We start from the raw sequence: 21,647 nt of genomic DNA, 5'->3' as shown, positions 1-21,647 counted from the left end.
GATTTTCTGGGGTGCCTGGGTGGCTCAGTCAGTTAAGTGTCCAACTTCAGCTCAAGTCATGATCTCATGGTCTGTGGGTTAGAGCCCCATATTGAGCTCTGTGTTGACAGCTCAGAGCCTGGAGCCTGCTTCAGATTCTGTGTCTCCCTCTCTCTCTCCCCCTCCCCGCTCATGCTCTGTCTCTGTCTCTCTCTCAAAAAAAGGTCTGATTTTCCATGTCTGATAATGGATTAACAAAGGACACATATCCAAGGCAAAGGGTTAACAAACAATACAACTCTGTAATAGAAAGGAACAATTAATACAACATTGTGGATAAATTCCAAAATGGTTATGATGAGAGACCCCAGAAAAAGAGAGACATCTAGTGTATGATTTCACATATATATAAATCTATAAGATTAATAGTACATTTTATGTATAGAAAGCAGATCAAGTTGCCTAGGGAGATGGTAGGGATGCATAGTGGGGGGCTTGCCAGGTATATTCATTACCTTGATTGCAAAAACTTCTTTCATAGGTATATACGTATGTAAAACTCAACAAATTGTAGCCTTAACATAAGTGCAGTATCTGTGTACCACTTATAGCGCTATAAAGCAGTGGAAAAAAGTCTGACGTACAGACTAAGAGCTTTTTATTTTCTTGACACAGCTTTCAAAAATAGAATTAAGCTTATTAATTTATAAGCCAATTAATAGCTGGAAAAAAATTTAAATCCATAATTTACATAGGTGGAGAAATCTGGTTTTTTTCATTAGTAAATTCATGGCTTAAATCCATTGGAAAACATCTAAAAATATATCCAGCCTGGGTGGGAAATATGCACTACCTTTGAGTGCCACTGTCTGAAAGGAAGCAGTCACTCTTGGAGCAATCATAAAGAGTTAGGGGTCAAATGCTTGTCACTAACTGGTCATTCCTGCACATCTGGCAACTGGTGGGTGCTGGTGTCAATGGTGAACTGTCTCAGTTACATCAGATGGGGCCAATGACACTGTGCTTCTGGCAATGAATGTCTGACAGCTGAACCCAAAACTTCTGTGGAATGAAAACTAAGACACAGAAATAATTATTTTGAAGGCTAAAAAGAGAAAATGTAAAATTCACTCAAGTTTAAGGCTTGCCAAATGAGAGGTGACAGAGAAAATTCACTTTTCCTTCGGAGGAGATATTTACTGAGAGGGTCTAGAAGAGGGAAAGAAATCAGATACACAGGAAAAACATTTGTCTTCACACAGACAACTCCACATTTATACACAGGTGGTTTCACAGTTGTTATAACCTCACAAATAATTTTACAGAATCACAGGCCATCAACACCAGACACTATTTACGTCCCACCACTCAGTGTGATTTTACTTCTGTGCATCATCCTAAGGAATTCATTTCATTTGGGGAAAGAAAAAAAAAAAAGTTGAAGGGCGCCTGAGTGGCTCAGTCGGTTAAAAGTCCGGCTCTTGGTTTCAACTCAGATCATGATCTCACAGTTTGTGGGTTCAAGTCCCGCATCTGGCTCTGTGCTAACTGTGCAGAGCCTGCTTGGGATTCTCTTCCTCGCTCCCTCTTTGTCCCCCCCTCCACCTTCCAAAAAAGTAAATATTTTAAAAAACAAAAGAAAAAAATCAGGAAAACACTAATCTGTTGAAAGAACAGAATATGGAAAACCACTGGGAAAATACTTGCTGTGACAGAGTGAAGTGTCCCCATTGCAAAAATTTCCTGTGAATATCCAATAGTTGAAGAAAATACAGAACTCTGAGCAGAGAAATTGAGAGAGAATACAGACTACAAAACCAAGGCAACACAGATTCAGATAAAAGCAATATCACATGGCAGCATAGACAGCCTTAAAGGGAAGCCACAGAGAGATGGTTTTAGATGTAGCTTATATTTCAGAGTTTACTTATTCCTGATATGTATCTTCTATTTGACAAGAGATTTTAACTATTCTATCATTTATAAAAGCCATTTTAGGAGATGTACACATGCCACTTCCTTCTTGAACCTCCTCTTGCTACCCGCTCCAGCCCAATCCTGTGAGGAAAGCCCATTCATCCTTTAAGACGCGCAAAAGTGCTCCTCTGAGTGAAGGTTGGTGATGAAGTCACCATAGAAAATTTTGGAAGTACCTTAACTGCTATATAAAGAATGCACAGGGGCGCCTGGGTGGCTCAGTCCTTAAGCATTCTCGATTTAGGCTCAGGTCATGATCTCAAGCTTGGGATTCTCTCTCCCTCGCTCTCTGCCCCTCCCCTGCTTGTGCGCCCCCGCCCCCCAAATAAACATGTTTTAAAAATGTGCAAATTGTGTCGAATGCCCTCTAGAAATGAAAATCTGCTAAATTTGCTGCCATGGAGAGAGACTATATTTTCCAAATTGTAGGTGAAGGTAAAAATAAAACATATACATTAGGGAAGATTTTAACTCGGTGGCCCCTGTTCCTACATGTAATTACAACTGGGCGAAAAATGGGGCAAAAATCACAAAATAACAAGAACAACGCCAAGGACCCACAGGACCCCACAGCCAGAAGGAGCTCGCTAGGGACGTGGATGGCTGCAAAAAGGCCTTCCGGTCTCCGAGAAATCCGTGAATGAGAGCGGACGCCGCGCTGGGAGGGGTGGGGCGCGCCCGCCCTCCGCCCGGAGGCCTGGATGACCTGCAGGTGTCCTGGAGGACAGCCCTGAGACCTCGGCCCCGGCCCTGGCGCCTCGAGGGGGACGGGCGGGTCCGGGGGGGCCACTCGCAGTCCGCAGACCCCTCCCTGTCGCGCCCCCATCCCCACTCAGAGTCCCGGCCGCTGGAGCCCCCCGCGAAGCTCGCCCGAAGACTGCGTCTCCCTGCAGCCGCAGCACTCTCCCCGGATCCCTCTGCCCTCTGCGCAGCCCCGGCTGCCCACCCCAGCAGACCCCCGGCCAGGACGGCAGGAGCCCCTCCACCGCCCGGGGGCGGTTAAGGAGCGGGAACGGCGGCTTCCTGGTTCCGAGGCCGGAGGCCTTTCCAGCCGCCCGTTGCTAGGCAGGGTGCTGTCTCCTGGCAACGCAGAGGCGGGGAATTGGCCGACAGACGGACACACTCTGAGCCAATAGCCGTGGGCTCCCTGGCCAATGGGAAACGTGAGCGGTCCGTTACTAAGGAAAATCCGGTCTCTAAGTAACGGACAGGCTCGGGACGGAATCCAGAAGTTACTAGCAGAGCGGTCATAAAGAGTAAAAAAGCATTTTCTGTAAACCAGATTTAAAATTTGGCTTGCCTTCCTAAGCCCATTAGGCCCTCGGCGCACCCCGGCCTCACCACCTGCCGCTGCCTCTCTGGCCGGCACCTATGCCCAAGCCACCTCGATCCAGACCTGGGGTACCTCCGGGACCACGCTAGTCCCCAGGACCGGGTACCCCCAGGACCCGGCTCCTCTCAGGACCCAACTACCCCAGGACCCGGCTACTCCAGGACCTGGCTACCCCTAGGACTGGATACCCCCAGGATCCAGGAACTCCCAGGAATCCGGGGTACCCCCAGGATCCGACTACCCCAGGACCTGGCTACTCCCAGGACTAGCTACCCCCAAGACCATCTACCCCCAGGACGCAGCTACCCCATGACCTGGATACTTCAACACCCAACTACCCTCAGGACTGGGTACCCCAGGACCTGGCTACCGCAGGACCGGGTTACCCCCAGGGTTGGCTACTCCAGAACCCCGCCATCCCCAGGACCTGGCTACCCTCAGGACAGGTGGGCAGGCGCTGCAAGGAGAGGGTAGCAGCGACCTTGGCACGGCCTGCTGAAATCAGTGCTCTTATGTATCTCTGCTTCGTTTCAGCTTTCATTAGGTTCCTGGGAAAGAAGTGCCTCAGTCCCACGGGTTAGAAGTTAAGGGGGTGGTGGGTAATGAATCTGGAAGCTGGGAGGATGGGGGCCGGGGTCAGAGGTGAGAGCTCTATCAGCCAGTAGTGGGTCTGGTCAGGGACCAGACTTTTCACTTAGTGGCTGAGTCCAGTGAGGGTGTGAAGCTGGGTCTCACCTGCTGTGAGGACATGTCAGTGGTGGGGCCTGTGAGATCACTAACAGGAGACCACCGCCAAAGTGATCCCCCTTTCCTACCTGATCCTGGAGAAAAGCCCATTCATCTTTCAAGATTCACAAAAGCCACCTGTGACGCAAAGATAACCCGATGAAAGAAACCCAGAGTGATTTTATCTCCAGCCCAATCTCCTTTAATTGTAAATACTCCAGAATGCTCCCTTTACTTTTTATTGAAATGTAACATATATACAGAAAAGTGCACATGTATGTACATTTGATGATTTCCTACAAACAAAACACTCCCTTGTAACCACCACCCAGTTAAAGAAACCTAACCTTAGCAGAACGCTTCCTGCATCCTTTGTCTTTTCCCCCACCCAAGAGTCACTAGTGTCCTGGTTTCTCACACCATAGATGAGCTGTGCCTTCTTGAGCATTATATAAATGGAATTGTATAGTATAATTTTTTTTTTGTAACATGCTTATTTAACTTAATCTTATGCTGTGGGATTTATCCATAATGTGCATTTAGTTGTAGATGATTTATTCACATTGCTGAATTCTTCTGTGTGTATATCCCATTATTTTTCTTTTACTGTTGATAGACCCCATATTTGCCTACTATGAATAGTACTATAGAATATGAATATTCTAATACATATATACTAAGTATACCTCTTAAGAAAGAAGGGGAGACAGGAAAAAGATACGTATACTTACTTATTTTTATTTTTGCAAAACAATAGAAAAATAGCCAGAAACCAGTGAAACAGGTTTCCTACATGAGGTGACTGTGAATGTAGCAGAAAGGTAAGAGAAAGAATAACTAATACTTTTTTTTTAGTGTTTATTTACTTTTGAGAGAGAGACAGAGTGTGAGTGGGGGAGGGGCAGAGAGAGCAGGAGACACAGAATCCAAAGCAGGCAGGATCCAGTCTCTGAGCTGTCAGCAGATAGCTCGACGTGGGGCTCGAACACATGAACCATAAGATCATGCCCTGAGCCGAAGTCGGACGCTTAACCGACTGAGCCGCCCAGGAGCCCCTACTTTTGAACAGTTTTAACTTGAGAACTTTTTATATATTTCTTATATATTTATACAAATACTAATATTTGTATATTAAACAATGTATATTAATATTATACAAATATTAATATTCATATATTAAATAAACAAATTTGGGGTTAAAACATTTAAAATTGAATACAAAAATAAAAGCACCAAATAAATAAATAAAAGCACAGACTTCACTGTATTTCAAACAAATGCTATGATCACAGAAGAGAAATACAGAAACACGAAGAAGCCGTCCAAGTAGATTGAAATACAGTACCTTTGTTATGACCGGGAAGAATTCCTAAAGCCAGGCTTATTTTTGGTTGTTTTTGAAGTAGCATGGGCATAGAAATTCTAAAATTACTTTTGTGTTATATAACTGAACACATGATTAAATAACTGAGTAATGATTAATATTAGTGGGAACTAGGATTTTCCCTGTGGGAGGAAGCAGATACAGACCCTGAAGAGAGAAGGGGAGGCCAGTCCCACGAGGTTAGATTAGGGTTAGAATATTAACATGCATTCATAATGTGCATCTATATGTGCATCCGTGTCTACGTCATAGCTCCGTCCATTAAAATGGCCTTGTTCTAGGGGCTCCTGGGTGGCTCAGTAGGTTAAGTGTCCAACTCTTTTTTTAAAGTAATTATTTTTAATGCTTATGTATTTTTGAGAGAGAGAGAGTCAGAGCACGAGCAGGAGAAGGGCAGAAAAAGAGGGAGACGCAGAATCAGAAGCCGGCTCCAGGCTTCAAGCTGTCAGCACAGAGCCCGACGCGGGGCTCGAACTCACGAGCTGTGAGATCGTGACCTGAGCCGAAGTCAGATGCCCAACCAGCAGAGCCATCTAGGTGCCCCAGTGTCCAACTCTTGATCCCAGTTCAGGTCTTGATCTCAGGGTCATGAGTTAAAGCCCTACATTGGGCTCCACACTGGGCATGAAGCCTACTTATATTAATAATAATAATGGTAACAATAATAGTAACAAAATGGCTTAGCAGTAATGACATCTCAGGAGCAGTGAGCACACCCGCATCCACACTGAGGTGTCTAAACCCCACTCTGCGCCAACAGGAACGAGGCTCCCTTGGGGAAGGGGCTGACTGAAGCAGGGACTGTATGGGACTGAGGCAGGGCAGGATCTGCTGGCACAGTCCCTCACAGATGTTTTTCTGGAGCCTTTACAGGCTAACCTCCATCGCTCGCTCCCAACTCTGGGCCCTGTCCCTTCCACTAAGACAACAAGGGATTGAGTCCTTTCCACCTGGAGTCTCCTTTGTCCCTTCTCCTCCTCCCGTACCTGCCCGCAAACCGCTGGTCTCCTATCTGAAGGTAGGCCACGTCACCGGCCTCACCCCGGCACCAGAGGTATTTAAAGGGTTCCTCTGCCCTCTTGTTGCACGGGAACCGCAGCCTGGGGGCACCCCCACACTGAGCGGGGGCCAGGCAAGGAGAAAGAGCCTCCCCAGACTTCAGGCAGGTGACGCAACCCTCCTCAGGCCCCGCGGCGTGCCTCGGGGACCCGCAGCTTTGGAGACTGGTGCTGGCCCCAGATACCTCCCGTGTGGCTGTGTCGCTGTACAAGCTGTCTGCTGACAGCCGGCCCGCTGCCCCCACCTCAAGCCCGAGATGTGTCACTGTGAGTGAGGGGACCATGGGAGGTCACCTGCTCAGTGACTGCAGAGCAAAAGGACCTAGGGACCCAGAGCGCCACCCCACAGACGGGGGCTCCTTCCCCTTCTCGGTCCTCACAGTGCCGCTCGGGCTGATGGCAGACGCCCGCATGGGCAGCCATCCCTGGCCCCTGTGCTAGGCCGCTTCCTGGAGGGAGCGGCCGTCCTTCCGTGTTCACTGCTTCCCTGTGGTTTGCCGCCCCCCCCCGGGGGGGGCCAAGGAAGCCTCAGCAGGGTACCATGTCTGGGGGCCTCAGGTGGCCGGCCAAAGGCACGGCCTTCTAGACGCTACAGACGCCAGCATCCTCCCTGTAGTGCCCACATTCCCCTGTGCCTTCCGCCCCGAGCTGTCAGGCTGCCTGGACACGCTGTCCTTCAGGTCACCGGAGAAGGACAGCACGGACCAGGCCCTGCTGAGCAAGTGCATACCCCGCACCTCCTGTCCATAGCTCCTTTGGGTCAGCCCGTCTTCCAGCACGCAGGGAAGGAGAGCATCACCCACCTTGCTGGGCTCTGTGCAGAGGGGCCCCGGCGATAAGGGCCGGGCAGTTCTGCCTGCCTCTCCACCTCACTTGAGAGGGCCCCGGGGCTGGAAAGGTGGAGGAGGAATGGTCGTGGGGTCCAGCCACTGCTCCTCTAATGAGGGGCACAAGTAGCCTGTCTTCATCCCCCAGCCTGAGTCAGAAGGATAGGAGGGGAGGCCGCCTTCCCAACCAGAGCTCCCCTGACATCCCACTGGTGGGTGGGGGCGGGGGTGGTTCCGGCCTTCTCAAGGGCCCAGCTCGGGACCCAGGCACCGAGACCCGGTGCTCGGTTTCTTGTAGCCCCTGCGGCCGGGCGCCTCCTCTGGTCCTTCAGACAACGGCGGTGCGTCTTGGCTCCAGAACCAGCCTGCTGTCCCCGCCTCGGTACTCACGGCTTTCAACACACACTTGTTTCTTTAAAATGTTTAAAACGTGGATGGCTCTGTTGGAAGAGCATGCAACTCTTGGTCTTGATCTCAGGGTTGTGAGTTCGAACCCCACTTTGGGTGTTGAGTAAGTATTTATTACTTCAATAAATAAAACTTTCCAAAAAAAATGGGGCGCCTGGGTGGCTCAGTCGGTTGAGCGTTCGACTTCAGCTCAGGTCATGATCTCACAGTCTGCGGGTTTGAGCCCCGTGCTCTGTGCTGACAGCTCAGAGCCTGGAGCCTACTTCCGATTCTGTATCTCCCTCTCTCTGCCCCATCCGCACTCATGCTCTGTCTCTCACTCTCAAAAAATAAACATAAACATTTTTTTTAAATAATAAAAATAAAAATAAAACGTGAGAACACAGCAAAGTTTTGACAGTAAGCTATTGTGGCTATGCTTGTGTACGTGCAGATATACCATTTTTTAAATTGTTTTTTTAAAGTTTATTTATTCTGAGGTGGGGGAGAGGAGGGGCAGAAAGAGAGGGAGCGAGAGAATCCCAGTGTGGCAACAGGGAGCCTGATGTGGGGCTCGAACTCATAAACCCGTGAGATCACAACCTGAGCCGAAATCAAGAGTCAAGCACTTAACTGACTGAGGCTGCCAGATGCCCCCAGACATACTCTTTTTATATATGAGCTAGTGATCCCCAGCCGAAATCAGGCTCAGGGCCCCAGGCAGCTCCTGCATTTCAGGGGCCACGTTTCCCCTCCTGACTCATTTCAGCAGGCAGGGAGCGGGGGTCTGCAGCCCAGCTGCTGAAATCGTGGCGATACCTGCTTTCAAGTCTGATTCCAGGAGCAGCAGAGGGGAGGAAAGACCTACCAGAAGACGGTGGAGCCCTGGGGAGCCTGCCCGGGGGAGGGGAGGACAGCCTGGGCTGGTGGCAAGAGGGAGCTTCTGCAGACAGAGGGCCAGGGTACAGGCAACCAGGGAGCCCGGCCATTCCCCTCAGGGCCCCCTGACTGTGCCCTGATTTCTGGCCCTGACCCTGCCCTCCATCAGGAACGGGTGTCCTACTTAAACGTCGGCCCCGAGGGGCTCAAGGCTGGGACGTGCCCAGCCTCTCTCACGGCCCAGTGACGACTCGGAGAGACCAAGGGCAGGAAAGGCAAGCAGGCTGACATTCGTGCGCCACAGAGCTCCCCTTTAGCACCTTCGAGAACATCCAACAGGGTGCACATAAAACATAAAAAACAGCAGTTTCTAACACACAGGGATGCCCGGGTGGCCCAATCGGTTGAGCATCTGACTTCGGCTCAGGTCATGATCTCGTGGTTCATGCGTTCAAGCCCGTGTCAGGTTCTGTGCTGACAGCTCGGAGCCCGGAGCCTGATTCGGATTCTGTGTCTCCCTCTCTCTCTGCCCCTCCCCTTCTCACACTCTTTCTCTCTCCTTTCCTCTCTCTCTCTCAAAAATAAACATTTAAAACATTTAAAAATAATAAGTTTCTAACACACAAAGCATTTTGTACAAAATGTTCATGGCACCGAGAAAGCCATTCGATTGAGAACACAATGACTTTGGCTCTTACTCTGAAAATCAGTGTGCAAGCTATTCACGATGTAATAGTAAAATGCCACGAGGCACACCGGATCAGCGGGATAAGGTGTGTGCGTGTGCATGTGTGTGCTTGTAGCACCTTCACTGCACACACCTGTGTCCCAGGCTGACTACTGAGTCACGCTCACCTGGGCGGCTTGAGCTGGTAGTCCCAGGGAAAAATTCCCTCAGGGGCTCACACTGTGTTTTCAGAAAGCGACTCTCGGGGCACCTGGGTGGCTCAGTCGGTTAAGCGTCCGACTTCGGCTCAGGTCATGATCTCGCGGTCCGTGAGTTCGAGCCCCGCGTCGGGCTCTGTGCTGACAGCTCAGAGCCTGGAGCCTGCTTCAGATTCTGTGTCTCCCTCTCTCTGACCCTCCCCCGTTCATGCTCTGTCTCTCCCTGTCTCAAAAATAAATAAACGTTAAAAAAAAAAAGAAAGAAAAAAAGAAAGCGACTCTCATTTCTGGAACATTTGGAACCGAGGGCATTTTTCTCCCTCAGGAGGTCATAGCCTTCTACTTCCCGATGCTCCTTGTCTACCTTTCTGATTCAACTTAAGAAGAATAACAAGGGAGCACCTGGGGGGCTCACTCCTTTGAACGTCTGTTTCCGGATTTTGACTCAGGTCATGATCCTGGTGTTGTGGGATCGAGCCCCGTGTGTAGCCCTGCATCAAGCCCCGAGTCAGGCTCAGCAGTGGGCATGCAGCCTGCTTGGGATTCTCTCTCTGTCTCCCCTGCTCTCTCTCTTGCTCTCTCTCTCTCTCAAATAAAAATAAAAAAAATTAGGGGTGCCTCGGTGGCTCAGTCAGTTGAGCATCCAACTTTGGCTCAGGTCATGATCTCACAGTCTGTGGGTTCGAGCCCTGCGCCGAGCTCTGTGCTGACAGCTGGTGTCTGGAGCCTGCTTCTGATTCTGTGTCTTCCTCTCTCTCTGCCACTACCCCTCTCGTGTTCTGTCTCCCTCTCTTCCTCTCTCAAAAATAAACATTAAACAAATTAAAATTAAAAAGAAGAATATAACTTTGGATATAAGCTTTGTTTTAAATTTTAAATTTTACTTTTTTAAAGTTTTCATTTGAGAGAGACAATGCAAGCAGGGGAGGGGCAGAGAGAGAAGGGGACGGAGACTCCAAAGCAGGTTCCACGCTGACAGCATGGAGCCCCACTCAGAGTTCAAACCCATGAACCATGAGATCGTGACCTAAGCCAAAGTCGGATACTCAACCGACTGAGCCACCCAGGTACCCTTAAGATTCAATAATCACGCTTACTAGCACTAATTAATATGATTGTTAAATTAAAATTTTTAACGTATATTTTAATATAATTTATATTTATCATATATACAATTTATAATACATATAAATTTAATATACTTTTAAATATAAATCTTATTATATCCTAAGCCAATTTTAGAATAATCCTATTACAGCTCAAATCGTAGAACCAGGCAAATGGAATAAAAGCATACATGTATTTCTTTCTGTTGACTTACTTTGCTGTTTCAAGGGAAAATGAGCATGTTCTCAGGCCCTGCCACTGTGGGGAATAAGCTTAGGAACTCCCTGAGCCTGCACTGATGGGTTAACAAGGCATAAAGAATTACAAAGCCAGAGGATGCTGACACCCAAGTTTGGGTAACAAGGTTAGGTAAATAGGTATGGAGAGAACAGCCGAGGCCCTAAGATAGAGAGGGCGGGGCCAAAGCCCCAGGATAGAGAGGGCGGGGCAAAGGCCCCAATGCAGAGGTATATGAGGTAAACAAGATTAGGTGTTCAGGGCGAAAGCGCCCCCCAATTTAGTACTGTAGCAGAAAGCTGCTTCTACAGGAAGGAAGGACCAAATTAGGTAAACAGGTAAACAGGGCTATAGACCACTGCGGGCGAAAGTTGCCCAAAGTGGAGCTAATTAGCAAAAGAAAGGTGCCTTGGTGACCCTGAGGTAGCACGCTCTTTCTTGTCCCCTAGGCTGGTAAGATACACAGACGCAGCGCCTATGTCTGCTGCTCAGCGCCAGGATTTTGTTTTGTGTTGACCCAAACCCCTAACACCGTGTATCTTCAAAACCCTCTTTCCCTCATGCCCATGAGTTAATATTCACAGATTTATTGTCTCTTTGTGCACGTCCATCACCATGTTTGTAAGCCTTCTGATCCTAATTAAAACGGAGCAAGGACACTTAGTCGGGGCTGTTGTCTCCTCCTGGACATTAGCCATCTCTCGCATTTTAATCCTGCATCCTGCTTTCGTGCTGGACAAGAAAGAACTCAAGACCCAGAGTCTACAACACGCCACATAGAGAAAAAAGTCATTTATGCTTTAAATTCTAACTCAGGGTCTTTCTTCCCACAGCTCTTCATGATGAGCTCAGTCACCCACAACAAACGAACCTGCTCTTTGCCAGGGCCACAGAGTAAAGGCAGACTTTGGCCCATACAGGTCAGCTGAGTTCTCTGAAGCCATCATTGCTCTGGAGTGGACCCCGCAACCAAGGGTGCAGCTGAGCGGATGACCTTGATGTACTACACTGTTTCACTGTTCCCGACCAATTCATCCACCAGCTTTATAAAACTATTATTCGATCACCAGTTTATCAACTGCATAGTAGAATTTCTTTCTCCTATCTTTGTGGTAAATGTTCTAACTGGATAAGCGCATGCACAAAGGAAAGTTTCCCAAAACAATTAGTGCTGCACAACTGTGCGAAGGAAAAGTGTACATGGAAGTGTCACACACTATTTAAAACTTGAAAATCAACAGTGTTAGTACTTACGAACATTTTGTAAGATTCAGGCCACATGTTTTAGATTAAAAGAGTCTAGTAGACGCTAACTGGAATAATCGAATAAAATATTTCTTTTTTACAAGGGAAGAATACATTTACAGTGTGCGATTGTGTGAATTACTTAAAATTTGAGAATAAGGATTTAATATTAAAAAAATCTTAATAAATATGGGGTGTATAATACTTTTATTTTGTGGAAATAAAAGGATGTTAATATGTAACTTGACAGTATCCATTCTTTTTCAAGTGTTCACTAATTTATTTAATCAAAAGTTTGAATATTCTGGACGAATCTGTCCTATCATAACATAGAACTTCCTGTGATCTCAAGATGCACCCAGTGTGTTCAACAAAGAGTAATCTCAGAATGGCTGATTTCAAGAGGTTGTGAATGTCTTATGCTCTGTTTTGTTCTAATTATTTTTTAATTTTTTTTTTCAACGTTTATTTATTTTTGGGACAGAGAGAGACAGAGCATGAATGGGGGAGGGGCAGAGAGAGAGGGAGACACAGAATCGGAAACAGGCTCCAGGCTCTGAGCCATCAGCCCAGAGCCCGATGCGGGGCTCAAACTCACGGACCGCGAGATCGTGACCTGGCTGAAGTCGGACGCTTAACTGACTGCGCCACCCAGGCGCCCCTGTTCTAATTTTTTTTTAACGTTTATTTATTTTTGAGACAGAGAGAGACAGAGCATGAATGGGGGAGGGTCAGAGAGAGGGAGACACAGAATCCAAAACAGGCTCCAGGCTCTGAGCGGTCAGCACAGAGCCCAATGCGGGGCTCGAACTCACAGACCATGAGATCATGACCTGAGCTGAAGTCGGACTCTTAACTGACTGAGCCACCCAGGCGCCCCTGTTCTAAATTGTCTATACTTGCAGGTGATGTGAGTGTGAGCCCTATATGTAAATTGCTACTTAAGCTCCTATGCATACATGCACTCTAGTGATTATAAAATATGGTGACCAAAATTAAAATGTGAAATTCAGCGGATAGCTCTGAAATATTTTCATGTGGTTATTTACAAACAGGGAAACTGTGGGTTACTAAAGATGCCTTCATAATCTCTGTTCCCAAAAGACACTCAGATTAAAACAATTACCAAACACGGTGAATGTACACTCTAGAAATCCATAAATGTCAGCCTCTGTCCATCCTTATTGTGAAAACTGATTTCAAAAGCAGGAGACTATCTTCCTGATGGCTTTAGGAGTCCGGTACTACATCGCAAGTTCTAATTAATGCACAAGTTTCATATTGACAAAGCGTGTGGCTTCACCCCAGCTGACTCGAAGCCAGTGGTGGGTGATGGTCCAGTGAGACCAAAGAAAGGACCTAGAGAGAACGACGGGGAGACAGGCTTCCTGGGGGGACCTGTGTGCAGGGAGTCCGGCAGTGACCAAACGGACAAAGTATCGCCGCTGGGATCTACGTGCAGCAAGCTGTTAGAGCAACTAACCCAACAACTACCTGGGCCCTTCCCCTCCTTGCATGGCCAGCGTGCAAGGACACCTTTGCTTACAAGGGAGACACTCCAGCTTGGTCACCCCCGGAGTCCCTGACCTGGAACGCTGAGCACGTTTTTCTACATGTCCTGCCTGATGGGAATATAGAGGGAGGTCAGGGTCTCTACATTCTCAAGACAGTGATTGACAGGGGCACCACACCAGCGATCCAGCACACGGCACACACACACAACTTTGAACGTGCCTACCGTATACATGAGAACACTACTGATGTGGCCGTAAACCGCAGTGGGACAAGCCATGAATCATCTTTCGTAACTTGTACGTCCACCAGAGTGTGACACATAAACATTCATCATTCCCATTTTATGATTGGGAGTTTTCATGATGAAATATTTTAATTCTTTACACATAATTGTCTATTTATAAATAATTATTTTATGTGTAAAATACACAATTTACTTGTTTACTTATGTATACATATATACCTTGAAGAACATAGCGTATATATGTCATAAACACACACACTGAGATATTTAGATGAATTAAAAACTATGAAACAATAGCCCTCAAAATAGATCAAATCTATAGCCATTACTATATGAAATAGTCATTACTATATGAAACATTAAATGCTTCATATAAACATTTTTACTGAAGAATTTTTCAAGTGTCTTTATGAGATATGATTATGTTTGTTTCTATCCAGGCAACACAACTTATGAGCCTTTCTCAGGGGTGCAGTCCCTCAAACTGACAATATACACCGCACTTCTATTAGCAGTAAGGTTTCCTCTGCCAGAACCTGGGCTCCTTCTCTTATTTATTGAGTTGTAAGAGTTCTTCATATATCTGTATGTGTGAGTTCTCTCTCTCTCTCTCTCTCTCTCTCTCTCTCTCTCTCCCCCCCCTCCCACCCCTTCTCTCTCTCTCTCCATATATATATATATATATATATATATATATATATACCACATACGATTTACAAATATTTTCCTCCTCTTCTGTGGGGTATCTTTAAACTTTCTTGTCTTTTGAAGCACAAAAGGTTTTAATTTGGATGAAGTCCAATTTGTTTTTTCCTCTGTTTCTCTTTCTTCTAAGAATCCCTTGGCGAACCCTCAGGGTCATGAAGGGCTACCCCTAAGTCATCCCTCTGGGCCAAGCGGCCTTCCAGACTATATTATCTTGCCTCCCTACCAGCAATGTAGGAGTTCCAGTAGCTCCATATATCCCTTCACCAACACTCAATATCATCAGTCACTTCTTCTGTTTGTTGTTAGCATTTCCAATAGGTGGGTATTCTAATAGGTAGCATTGCTGATAGGTTTCTAATGAGTGATAATCTCATTGCGGCATTAAATTCCCTAGTAATGATGTGAGTCATATTCTCTTGTGTTTATTTAATATACATAAACTTTCTCTGAAGTGTTCAACTATATTGCCCATTAAAAAATTTGAGTTGTGGAGTGCCTAGGTGGCTCAGCCGGTTAAGCATCGGAATTCAGTTCAGGTCATGATCTCACGGTTTGTGGGTTCAAGCCCCGTGCCGGGCTCTGTGCTGACAGCTCAGAGTCTGGAGCCTGCTTCCGATTCTGAGTCTCCCTCTCTCTGCCCCACCCTCTTTCTCTCTCAAAAATAAATAAACATTTAGGCTCTGGTACAGGTTCAGGTTTGGGAACTTTCAGGATGTCACTAGAAGTGGCCTCTTGTACTGAAGGTTCTTTTACCTTCACTGATGGTTCTGGGAGCTCTGGAGTTTTTTCCTTCTTTTCTGGAGCAGGGGAAGGACTCCGGCTCTTGGTTCTGTGGCGGGGAGACCGAGAATGACTGCGCTTTCTCTCTCCTGACAGGGGAAGATCGTCTTCTAGGGGAAGGAGATCCGGATTTGCGTCTTCTTGGGCTCGAGACCTCTCCCTTTTTTCTCTGCTGCTTTCTTTTTCTTCCTTATCCCTCTTATCCTTGTCTTCATCTTGCTTTTTCAAAGATGCCAACTTTTCTTGTTCAATTTGTCTTTGTTTTATTTCTTCTTTCTTCAGTTCTAGAAAAGCAGAAGGGATTCCAGCGATGTTTTCTTGTGCACTTAAGAGCAGGGGCCACAGTTCTCCCATAAATTCTCTAGCATTTTTTCCATTCAAAAACCCAGTCAGGTTGATTTGCATCATTTTGGAGTCTGGATTCTTCACTTCCAGCTGGTTGAATATAAACTCAGTCACAACATCATCTTCAAACCCAAGGATTTCCGTTACTCGTTTTGTTATCCAAGGCTTTATAACCTCCAAATTTACTTTGCTCATATCCACCCTTTTTTCTAGGCATTCTGCAAATTTCAGCTGCTTCAGTAACTTCTTCTGTTTGTTGCTGAACCGATTATCCTGTTCTGCACTCGTTCCGCGGAAGAATCCCGCGTCCATCTCGCCGCCTCGCTCGGAGATCGCTCCCTATCCCAAGATACGCCGCGCCCTTGGGGCGCCTGGGTGGCGCAGTCGGTTAAGCGTCCGACTTCAGCCAGGTCACGATCTCACGGTCCGGGAGTTCGAGCCCCACGTCGGGCTCTGGGCTGATGGCTCAGAGCCTGGAGCCTGTTTCCGATTCTGTGTCTCCCTCTCTCTCTGCCCCTCCCCCGTTCATGCTCTGTCTCTCTCTGTCCCAAAAATAAATAAACGTTGAAAAAAAAAATTAAAAAAAAAAAATACGCCGCGCCCTCTGGAGAAAAATTCCAAAAAAGAAAAGGAGAAGGAGAAGACCCGACCAAGGTCTCGCTCACGTTCCAAATCAAGATCCCGGACACGGTCTCGCTCTCCTTCTCATACTCGACCTAGACGGCGTCAGAGATCCCGATCAAGATCATACTCCCCGAGAAGGCGGCCATCTCCTCGAAGAACTCCGCCCAGACGAACGCCACCTCCACCCAGACATAGAAGTAACTCTCCAGGGAGACGAAGAAGGCGTTCATCAGCGTCCTCGTCTGGAAGTAGTTCGTCATCTTCTTCGTCTCGTTCCCGGTCGCCGCCAAAGAAGCCTCCTGAGAGGACGTCCAGCCCCCTCGGAAAACTCGTAGGTTGTCTCCTTCAGCAAGTCCTCCGAGGCGAAGGCATAGGCCATCACCTCCAGCAGCGCCACCGCCCAAAACTCGTCATTCCCCAACACCCCAGCAGTCAAACCGTACAAGAAAAGGTCGTGTTTCTGGCTCTCCAGGGAGAACTTCAGGTAAAGTGACGAAACACAAAGGTACTGAGAAAAGAGAGCCCCCTTCACCAGCACCTGAGCCTAGAAAAGTAGAGTTATCTGAATCGGAAGAAGATAAAGGTGGCAAAATGGCCGCAGCAGATTCTGGGCAGCAGAGACGTCAGTACAGACGACGGAACCAGCAGTCTTCATCTGATTCTGGCTCCTCTTCTTCCTCAGAAGATGAGCGACCCAGAAGGTCCCATGTGAAGAACGGTGAGGTAGGCAGGCGGCGGAGACATTCCCCGTCCCGGAGTGCCTCTCCATCACCTCGAAGGCGCCAGAAAGAGACTTCCCCTCGTGGAAGACGGAGGAGGACCCCCTCCCCACCACCCACCGGAAGGCGCCGTTCTCCTTCTCCTGCCCCTCCTCCTCGAAGGCGCAGGTCTCCCACACCGCCACCTCGACGAAGGACTCCTCCTCCTCCCCCCCCCCCCCCCCCCCCCCCCGGCGCCGCTCACCTTCCCCAAGAAGATACTCTCCTCCAGTGCAGAGGAGACACTCTCCTTCTCCGCCTCCAAAGAGAAGAACGGCTTCTCCCCCTCCCCCTCCCAAACGTAGGGCATCGCCATCTCCACCACCAAAGCGCCGGGTCTCCCATTCTCCACCTCCCAAACAAAGAAGCTCCCGGGTCACCCAGAGACGTTCGCCTTCGCTATCTTCAAAGCATAGGAAAGGGTCTTCCCCGAGCCGATCTACCCGGGAGCCCCGGTCACCACAGCCAAACAAACGGCATTCTCCCTCACCACGGCCTCGAGCTCCTCAGACCTCCTCAAGTCCTCCACCTGTTCGAAGAGGAGCATCATCATCACCCCGAAGAAGGCAGTCCCCATCTCCAAGTAATAGGCCCATTAGGAGAGTCTCCAGGACTCCGGAACCCAAAAAGGCAAAGAAGGCTGCCTCACCAAGCCCTCAGTCTGTAAGGAGGGTTTCATCCTCCCGATCTGTCTCAGGATCTCCTGAGCCGGCAGTCAAAAAACCCCCAGCACCTCAGTCTCCCGTCCAGTCTCAGTCACCCTCTACCAACTGGTCTCCAGCGGTACCGGTCAAAAAGGCTAAAAGCCCAACACCAAGCCCATCTCCGGCAAGGAACTCAGACCCAGAAGGAGGTGGAAAGAAAAAGAAGAAAAAGAAGGACAAGAAACACGAAAAGGATAAGAAGCTCAAGAAGCACAAAAAACACAAGAAGGAGAAGGCCGTGGCTGCAGCCGCTGCGGCTGCTGTAACCCCTGCGGCTGCTGTAACCCCTGCAGCCATTGCTGCTCCCACAACCACATCAGCACGGGAGGAACCAGGAGCGGAGCCCGAGCCTAAGAAGGAGACCGAAAGCGAGCCCGAAGACAACCTCGATGACTTAGAAAAGCACCTGCGTGAAAAGGCGCTGAGGTCGATGCGGAAGGCTCAAGTGTCCCCACAGTCTTAGGTGGAAATGTGTGTTACGATGTACATTTTATTTGGTTTGTACGCAATTCAATTTCAAAATTGCTAAAATGTGTTTGAGCTTTAGACTATAACATTTGTTGTAATAATTGCTAGGTTGAAGTTCACCGTGTAAAAAAAAAGGGCATGGATTTACATTGCAAAAGGTGTCCACAGTGTATTAGTGACATTCTTTCATTGACAGCTGACATAAATTTCATTTAGAGTGAAATATTGTAAGCCAAAAAAATCCCCTTTTTAAAAAAGGGGGTTTCAATATTGTTGGCATTCTTATGGTTTCTTTAAAGGCCTTGGCTATTCCCAGAGGTTTTCCTTTCTTTTCGGTTTTTTTCCCCCTTTATTTTTTCTCATTTGAGTCTTAGCACCCATTTAAGTTATGATGCTTCCAACCTTGTATGGTTTGCAAGCTAGCCCAGAAATAAGACCACTGTTGAACTACCACAAAAGTATAAACGAACATTTTGATGCCACAATCTTTCCTGTTGCCTGTGGAGTCTCTGCTGAAATGAATCCAGAATCGAGCTCTAGGATGAGACGGAGAATGAAAGCATGTTGTTTGCCAGGACACTGTGGGTTTATATGGATGTGTAACAAGTTGATTTGGAACACTGGAATTTCATTCTATTCTGTTGTGTTTTTTTTTTTTTTTTTTTTTTTTTTTTTGTAAAGGCAATTAACTAGTCCCAGGAAGGATCCTTCAGTTACATAAAAGTTTGTTTTATGAAATGTCACGGCTCCATTCATAATTTTGTCTTGTTCTTCCAACTGGTATATACAACTTTCAGAGCTCTCTCATATTGGGAAGGCTGGAAGGGCCCAGACTTTGAAATAGTGTCTTGTTTTCACTGTTTTTGTTTGTTTTTTTTTGTTGTTGTTTGTTTTTTTTTTAAACTAAAGCTATATAAAGCTTGTGGATTAAACAGAATAAATTTCTAAATTTAGAAAATAAATAAATAAACATTTAAAAAATTTTTAAATTGAATTGCTGTGTCCTTATTTTTGAGTTTTGAGAGTTCTTTATATATTCTGGATATTGGATATAAATTCTTTCTTAGAAATGTGATTTGTGAATATTTTCTCTAATCCTTAGCTTCTCTTTTTTCTTTAACTTATTTATTTTGAGAGAGAGAGCATGAGTGGGTAGAGGAGAAGGGAAAAAAGATTCCACGAACCGTGAGATTGTGACCTGAGCCGAAATCAAGAGCCAGATGCTTAAGCGACTGATCTACCCAGGTGCCTCTCCTTTTTCTCATTTTCTTTTTGCTTTTTAAAATTTACTTATTTTGAGAGAGTGCGCGAGCAAAGCAGGGGAGGAACAGAGAGAGAGGGAGAGAGAGAGGATCCCAAGCAGGCTCTGCATCATCAGTGCAGAGCCTGATGCAGGGCTTGAACCCACCAACCATGAGATCATGACCTGAACAGAAACCAAGAGTCAGACATTTAACCGATTGAGCCACCCAGGTGCCCCCCCCTTTTTTTTTCATTTTCTTAACATATTTCAATTGACCCAACTTTAAAGTCATTAATAACGTCTTCTGGTATGTCTCCTCTGCTGTAAATCCCATGCAATGAGTTCATGATCTCTGATGTTGTATTTTTAGTTTTAGTATTATCCACTGATTTTTTATAACTTCACTTTGTTATTAGTTCTACATCTTTTCATCCATGATATCTATCGTTTCCTCTATCTTCTTCTACTTATTATTTTTTTGAGACAGAGAGGGCACAAGTGAACGAGGGGCAGACAGGGAAAGAGAGAGAGAATCCTACAAGGGGCAGAGAGAGAGAGAGAGAGAGAGAGAGAGGGAGAAAGACAGGGAGAGGGAGGGAGAAACAGGGCTTGAGCTCACCTGATGCAGGCCTCCAACTCATCAACTGTGAGATCATGACTGAGGCACCAGGCGCCCCTCTACTTATTTTTTTTATATTTTTAAGAAAGAGAAGAAAGAATCCCAAGCAGGCTCCACGCTCAGTGTGGAGCACAAACCAGGGCTCAATCCCACAACCCTGGATCATGACCTCAGCCAAAGTCAAGAGTCAGATGCTCAACCGATTGATCCACCCAGGCACCCCATATCTTTTCCTACTTATTAATAATAGTTATTTCAAAGTTATTATCTGTCCATTCCAATATCTGAATCATTCATAAGATTTCTCCAATACTTTTTCTTTGATCTTTATTTATTTTTGAGAGAGAGAGAGAGACAGAGCGTGAGTGCGTGAGGGGCAGAGAGAGAGGAGACACAGAATCCGAAGCAGGCTCCAGGCTCTGAGCTGTCAGCACAGAGCTGGACATAGGGCTCTAACCCAAGGACCATGAGATCATGACCTAAGCTGAAGTCAGACCCTTAAACGACTGAGCCACCCAGGCGCCCCTTGAATTTCTCCAATACTTTATATCCTTCTGGACTTTTTATGTATACTTGTTCTATCTGCTAATAATAGAAGGGAGTTAGTTAAAATCTCCAATTATGATTGTGCATTTTTCTACTTCTCCCTTTAGCTCTATCCATTTTTAAACGGCTTTATTGAGACATAATTCACATGCCATTGAATTTGCCCACTTAGGTGTTCAGTTCAGCGACTCTCCGTGAATCGGTAGGTATGTGTCCCTCATTAAAGTCCAGTGTCATCACTGCCAGATGTTCCCCCCACTTCCACTGGCAGTTAGTCCCCACTTGTAAGCCCGGCCTAAGGCAACCACAAGTCTGGACATTTTCATGTAAATAGAAAATCCAGTCTAGTCTTTCATGACTGGTTCCTTTCTTGCAGCAACTACGTCATGCGTCTTTTTATCGCTAAAAGGTATTTTATTGTATGGACATAGCATGTTTTCTTTAGCCACTCACTAGCTGTTTTGAATTTTTTCCAGTATTTATTATGAGTAATTCTTCTAGGAACTCACATACTCTGCAAGGTTGGGAGGCTGTCTTGTAGGAAGCTCTATATGCCCCGAATCAAGAACTGTCCCTCCCGCACTTGTAATGCCAAGGGTCCAATCTAAAAATAAAAACTACTGTAAGTAAAACAGGGAACTTAACGTGGGAAGTTGGTGACACAGGTGATAGGAGGGATGAGGTGCCGGAGAGGGTGGGGAGGCGTCCCAGATGCGAAAGCCAAGGTGCAGAAGCAGGAATCCATGACCGTCACTCAGCAGGGGGACAAAAGGAGGAGGTGTTTACCGGATCCCGGGTCCAGGGTCAACCAGTGGAAGCTGTAACCCCAGCATGTCTACTTAAGAACAGCTGGAGTGACAGAGGAGACACAGCCATTGCTGGAGAGGTTACCTGAGGCCCAGACGGAAGAAATATTTTGTTTTTGTTTACTAATCTCACACCCTTCAGTTTCCCGTTTCACCAAGTTCATCTAGAAGCACTTGATATAGGAGACTGGGATACACCTGTGGGCCAGGCTTCCCCAGCCTTGGGAGCAGAGCAGGGAAGGTAGAGGAAGGAATGGGTCTGA

The 21,647-nt window shown here is 47.0% G+C and overlaps 1 protein-coding gene across 1 annotated transcript; it reads left to right on the top strand.

Annotated features, from left to right (window-relative positions):
• Positions 1-16,831: 16,831 nt before the first annotated feature.
• LOC123381359 (serine/arginine repetitive matrix protein 1-like) lies at positions 16,832-19,056 on the top strand. Its single transcript, XM_045042042.1, has 2 exons — positions 16,832-16,963; positions 17,020-19,056. The coding sequence occupies exons 1-2, from the start codon at positions 16,832-16,834 to the stop codon at positions 18,163-18,165; spliced, it is 1,278 nt and encodes a 425-aa protein (XP_044897977.1). The 3' UTR covers positions 18,166-19,056.
• Positions 19,057-21,647: the final 2,591 nt, after the last annotated feature.

This window comes from Felis catus, chromosome D3 (assembly GCF_018350175.1).
Source record: "Felis catus isolate Fca126 chromosome D3, F.catus_Fca126_mat1.0, whole genome shotgun sequence".
NCBI lineage: Eukaryota > Metazoa > Chordata > Mammalia > Carnivora > Felidae > Felis > Felis catus.
Note: the sequence above shows the minus strand (reverse complement) of the source record. Positions and strands in the feature narration are given on the sequence as shown.